The 7,049-nt window shown below is 32.7% G+C and overlaps 1 protein-coding gene across 1 annotated transcript; it reads right to left on the reverse strand.

Moving 5' to 3' along the window:
* Positions 1–553: 553 nt before the first annotated feature.
* On the reverse strand, positions 554–2,039 carry LOC146721448 (uncharacterized). The gene is given in 2 exon segments (XM_085486751.1): positions 554–917; positions 919–2,039. Coding segments are annotated over 2 exon segments (1,485 nt in total).
* Positions 2,040–7,049: the final 5,010 nt, after the last annotated feature.

The following is a 7,049-nucleotide window of genomic DNA, read 5'->3' on the forward strand; positions in this document are numbered from 1 at the left end:
TTTATATATTTTATATTCTTTAGTTTCCAATCTAGTTAGCAATCTGTCCCTGTCTCTAGTCTCAAACGCTTGTTTGAGATCCATCCAAATATTACCCCTACAATTCTACCTTCACTAATTAAGATATTCCATTCATCCATAATGATTTGTATTGCTGCCTCACATGAGTGATGTTTTCTGAATCTTGATTGGTGCTCTGTTATGAAATTATTAGCCTCCACATAAGCTTCAATTTGCTTCTTTACCACTAACTCTAAAACTTTTTCTATTGTTGGCAAAATATTGATTGACCTATATTCACTGCCTTTTTTGGCTTATTCATCTTTGGTATAAATATAATCATAGACGTTTTTCAGCTATTCGGACAGTATCCTAACTTGAGGTATTTATTTATTACAACTCTAAGCTCTTCTTTTATTACCAGGAATTAATAATATCTTTAGTGTTTTGCTTGTTATCCCTTCCTCTGTACCTTTTCTTTTTGGTAGTCTCGTAACTATTTTTTTTTTATAAATTTTTACGTCTTTATATTGAATAACATTTCAAATCATATTTAAAAATATTGTATACCTTTTAAAATATGTACAGATGGAAGTGAACATGATTGGTTTAAATATGAATTAACTTCATGTAGCCTTCGAGCCAGTTGCGCCATAATATTATGAGGTGATCTTATAATAGTTTTTAATTGCCCTAAATAAGTTTCAAATGGAAACGCGCTTATCGAACTCAACCCGCACTGCATATTTCTTACATCATCTGAAATATGCATTAAGTTATGGACATTTAAACCTACAAATTGTGGACCATAAAGTTTTTCTGCTAGAACAATAAACTTGGTAAGTAATTTTTCTATATAATTTGTATATTCAACTGCATTTTCCATCGATAACATTCGACAAGCTACATGAAGTAATAAAATGTTTATATTTGTAATTATCTAAAATGTCTTTTAATTTAATAGGTCCGCAGAATAACAAGATGAAACGATAATCCATGGCTTTAAATCTAGCATGGTGCTCAATACCTCTAATCTTTCGATGGAATTCGTCGGGCTGTTGAAATCTTATTTCCTCCATTCGGCTTGATAATATCCTCTTCTGACTGCTACTAAGATGCGTTTTAAAATCAAATATCATCCAAGCATCAATTAAACGTTTCATGACTCCTAGATAACACAAATGCATCGAGTCGAGAAGAAAATCATTGACCATGTTCACTGACGGCTGTATGTATATTAAAGGTGATGCTGCTGTATGATGTTCCACATGTGAAAAATTTCGGAAACTTTCATCGGTTCTTTTAGAAGAATTAATGTCTAAATATGTGGCAATTTTATGATGAGTTTGACGTTCTACCAGACATCGTTCGCAACCATATTTTGCGTTGTGACCGGTGTCACAGATAAAACACTTTATATTTATATTATAATATTTGTTATTAATAACTATGCCTCTATTTTGCAGGATATTGACCTCAGCAATGAAATCCTTCAAAAACAAATTGACTGATTTTGGTTTGCTATTTCCCACATAAGCAGCAGCTACGAAAGGCTTATAAATATCCGGCTTGAAATGTATTTTAATTAGAATAGGCCACATAGATTTTGTACTCGATTTAAATAATTTTATTCCATCAATATTGACTTGTAATTCCATAGTACTATTGTTAGGATGGATTTCCGAATTGATGCAAAATTGCAATCCTTGTTCGATACCAAAATACGAATATTCTCCATTTGTAATGTTATTGTAGTCTTCCATTTTGTGTATTTCATAATATGAAGTATTGCTTTTAAAAAACGTTGTCGATGATCTTGGTAATGTAGGCAAAAGTCTTGGTTGAAGGATTTTGAGCAATTTATCCATATGTTGTGACGTGGTCTTTTTGAGCCCGTCACAAGGGCGGACGCGCCCTAGCCGGGAAGCGTCTGAGAGCGCTGTATTATTTTGTGTCTCGTGCGGGTGAGCAGCGACCTTTTCGCTAGCTCGCCCGCACTCTATATCGGGATCGAGGTGGTAGGCCAGGCGAACGGCCATTGTTTTAGGGAAAAGAGGACCTGGACAGACGACGGAGGAACGACCTCGAAAGGGGAGGAGCGGAGACTGAGCGACCGGCCCGGTGAGTATTACGAACAATAACATATACGCGGTACCGAGAAAATAAGGAAGCGATACTGCAGAGAAACTCGTTACAAGCCTCGATGGGACGAACAGGAGCAGTCCAGAGCAGAGAGTAAAAGGCGCCTACATCCCCCGACAAGGATGATGCCCCTGAGGGGCCCGCCACCACGCCTCGAGAGAAACGCGGAGATCTAACGGGATGGATCACCCCGGGACGACTTCCCTCAGCCAAGAAAGGTCGTTTGGAACATCAGCATACGGCCATACGAGGTGTGGACGGGACCCGCCGAAAATGGACCTGCTGCATCGTCGCTCCCGAGGGCTGGGATTTGAATTTGGCGGCGGGAGTCCGCGACCAGCCGCGAGACACCGGAGTCGATACGAGGGTCGATTCCGGGTCCGGCGCGGGGCGCAACGCTGCCGCGAAACCTGGCAACCGGGCCGGGGTGGCGCGCATTGTCTTCCCCCTCCTCACCAGCGTACCTTCCGAGGTCCCGCCGGCCCGAAAGGAAATCACTGTTCGGCAAGCCGGTGTCCTGCGAGCACACTCAGGGACAACGACCCACTACAGCCAACTGCGACGGCGAAATACTGTAAGGCCACCTCCTCGATCGTCCGGTAAGCGCGGATTCGGCAGAGACCCGTGAGTCATTAGGGAAATATAACGATCGATACCGAGCAATTAGCTGTAGATAATTTAGTACCGAGAATTAGTTGAGAGACTCACGGGACTCACGTCGATTTCCGCGTCATTAAGTTTATTGCGTAAATCTTTGCCTTTCTTCGCCTCTCTGAGGGGAACAGAAACGAAAAAAGGGGAAATAATAAAAGAATAAAATAATTTTAAAAATTATTTTCAAAAAAATAACAATTATGTAACAAAAATAAACAAACAACAATGAATCTGCATATGATGAAAGAGAGACAACGATAAATCAACAACTTCTTTCTACAAAAGCGGTTTTTCATAGTAAAAATAATGTAAATTAAAATAATATAATATAGTAGAAAAACGAGGAAAAATAGCGGAATTGTAAAACTAAAAAACACATTATGAAATAATGTCAGAAGAAGCAAGAAAATTAAGGGACATTTTATAAAAACTTCTATTATTATACATTATTTAAGTTATGTAATTTTATTTTTTTTATATATATTCTATATTGTATTACTCACTTGCTGTTGTATATAAACGAACGATTTCCAAAATATTTGTTTCGGTTAAGGCGTTGTTGCATCATGCGCAGTATAAAGGTGTGTTTAAATCAAATTTATATATTAGATGTATTTAAATAATATATTTATATAATAGTGCTTTTGAACCATTGATTTTATTGATTTATAAAGAAAAATTATATATATATATACCCGCTAAACATTGAAACATACAGGGGATGTTTACATTCGGCAATAATATTGCAAATTTGAAACGTTAAATAAATATGTTATGAAATGTTTCGTAAACGTTTCAAATAACATTTCAATTGCAACATTCATGCACTTGTTCCAGAAATGAACATTTTTGGCTGTATATCGATTAATTTGAAATGTTAGTAAAAGAAATGTTTGGCAACATCCTAGAAACATTCATTTGGGATGTCAGTTTGTAACGTTCAGAGACATTACAGCATTGTTACATTTGCGACGTTCATAAAAACATGTATTTTTAAAACATTCCATAAACGTTTCATTTGGGATGTTTAGTTTGTAACCTTAGAGACATGACAGCAATGTTACATTTGCTACGTTCATAAAACATATATTTTAAAACATTCCATAAACGTTTCATTTGGGATGTTTAGTTTGTAACGTTCAGAGACATTACAGCAATGTTACATTTGTGACATTCCTGAAACATTTAATTTCATAATATTCTATGAACGTTTTATATGAAACATTTACTTTGTAACATATTCAAAAATCTTACACTGCATTGCAGATTTATATATTTGTGTTTGTACAATTGTTTTTGTACAATTGTGTTACATCAACGTTTTTGAAATGATAACACAAAAGCTTTTTTAGTAAATATCAGGTACGTATATATATACATTAATATAAATAAGGTACGTATATATACATTAATAAATAAAGTACGTAACATTAATAATCACTGAATTTTTAATATTTTATAAAATTTATAATATTTTGAAAATAGTTTTTGTTTTAACGTTTCATGCAAAACATAGTTAAATAAACAAAAGTATAGTTTCATATTTTTATTTAAAAAATGTACAAATATTTTAATTGAAATATTTATAAATAATCGTGGTTTATACATATATGTACTCAATTTATCTTTGCGACAGTCGAAAAAATATTTCACTCGGGGACTTAAAAAAAAATCTATTGTAACATATTTACTATACCACAAATATCTCATACATGTTCCAAGAATGTTTAGGAATCTATAATAATCACCGCTCGTTCGTTAGCAACGAGTGATACGCGTAACTAGGGAGCGCGGCGTTTCGTCGCAGGAGCTTTCGTATGTGAATAAGAATACCCAAATATAATAATAAGACAATTGTGTTTGTTGGGCTTTATTGGAGGTTTTATAAGTCGTTTTATAATTAAATTTTAAATTCATCTTTATTTATAACTGGAAGCAATGGATCTGCCTGTTGGTGACGTTCGAGATTCCTGCCAGTAAGTATATATTGTGTATATATATATTATTTTAATAACGTTAAATACCATAAAAATCTTAAAAACTACGTATTAACTATATGAGCATCTCATGTGATGATTTTAATTTTTTCAGTGATTTTTTTATCAAGTCAATAATAGCAATACTGACATAAAAATTAAAACAATAATGGCTACATAAAAAAAATGTTTTGTTACAAAACGTCATATGAGACGGATGGTAAAAAAAGAATTCATACACATCTTGCAGTGAATCGACAATTAATTCAGACGAATAATTTGCCTAACATAAAAACAATTATAAATGTAGATACTGTCATAAATTGTAAAATACTACAAATATAAATGTAGATACTGCAAAGAAACATAATGAAAAACAAGAACAAGTGAAAACCATGATAATGTGATTCCCGAGATTCCGAAAAAATGAGATTGAACCATTGGAATATATTGATGTGATTGAAGAAATTAACTGTTCAGATACTTCTTTATCATTTTGAAAATTTATTTAATAATCTCCCTATTGTAAATGATTTCATAGTTTAACGCTGTGAAACAATGGTTTTTAAAATACAGACATTTTGCTTAGTTCAATCTGCCTGAATGAATTGTTGGGTATTCTACGAGTGATATTTCCAATTACAAAAAACTGCGAACTCTTTTTAAAAAACCAAGTTCATGTCCAAGAACTAAAGGGTTTCCTGGTTTCTATTGTCACATTGGCATGGAATGGGCTACGTAGGATAATTTAAAAATGTTTAAATTTGCAAAAACTTTATGCAAAATGAGAAATAGATTACCTTAAAAAAACTGATGGTTTACCGATATCTAATTCTTTAAAAAGTAAAACGGCCTATTTTATCTCCATAGATCTAAAACTGGTTGAAAAAAATTAAAAAACCTTTTGGGGGCTGGGATTATCACGGACACAAGAAAAAACCAAAAAAACCCTATTAACCAATTTTTTAAATGATTTTTAACAGAGTTCAAAAATTTGAAAAAAATTTTTAAAAAATAAAAAAAAAAAAATAAAAGTAAGTTTTGGGAAAAATTTTTTGGATGCTCCCGCCCCAAAACATTTTTTTTATGTATTAAAAATATCGGCTTAATGCTGCACAAAAAACTTCAAGAAGGGACCTTGTTATGGAAAAATGACTTTTTTACAAACAAATGCACAATTTCGGGCTATTTCAAATCGAAATAAATTAGATGAGGAATTTCCTAAAGATACAACCTTTTCGAAAAGCTAAATTTGGTTTCGTATCTCAAGTTCCCCGAGGAATTTCATTTGTTATTGCTAGGCAAGTTTAAGGGGAAAAATTTAAATTTTTTTTGGATAAGAGGGAAAAAAATCATCGTTTACCCCAGACTAGTAAAATGAATTCAGCAAAAAAAACATTTGTCATATGATTGACACAGTCCATATTACGCATTAAAGGGGAAAGGGGGGGAAATTTCCTTACGACAAAGGTTTTATATAATGCCTTGTTCATAGCAAGATAAATAAAATATAATAATTGCAAATAAAGTTTAGGTATTTTTGGTAGATACGGAATCAGGAGACGGGTTGCGTTCGCCAAATTATATCTGTTATTGCAAAAAATACAACACAAAAAAAACAAAAAAAAATTCGAAAGATACGAAAAAAAAAAGCGAAAATATCGAACAAAGCGAAAATTTTTCCCCCTGGACTCTGTTATCCTACCCGGACGTCGTACACGATTTCGTACCCCGAATAAAAACAAAAAATTTAAAAATTTTATGAACGGAAAAATTTTTCAAGATGAAATATCAATCGAAAGCGCGATTTTTTTTTAGTAAAATGAGGGCCTTAAGAACTTGATTAAGGGCCCATGGTTGCGGAGATAGATTTTTCAAGATATTTATCACTTTATATAGATGTTTCAGATATTATATAGTTATATATAGATAATATAGATTTACTTAAGGATATATAGACTATATCACGCTATATATCGAGTTATAAGGAATATTCGATATATATAGAAAATATAGTATTCAGAAATATATATAGGTTTTTTTATACTTTATATACGTGTTTATAGCTAATATAGATTCTAAAAATATATATAGAGTCTCTAGATATATAAGTAGTATATACGATATACTAGGTTTTTATTAGATCTTTATAAATTTATAAGCTGTTTATAGCTTTATTATAGTTATATATAGATATATAGATTTCTAAGAGGCATATATAGATATATCAAGCTATCTATCGAGCTTATATAGGAATATAAGATATATCATAGATAA

Source organism: Nylanderia fulva, unplaced genomic scaffold (assembly GCF_048542155.1).
Source record: "Nylanderia fulva isolate GAGA-0341 unplaced genomic scaffold, ASM4854215v1 Scaffold473, whole genome shotgun sequence".
NCBI classification, from domain to species: Eukaryota; Metazoa; Arthropoda; class Insecta; order Hymenoptera; family Formicidae; genus Nylanderia; species Nylanderia fulva.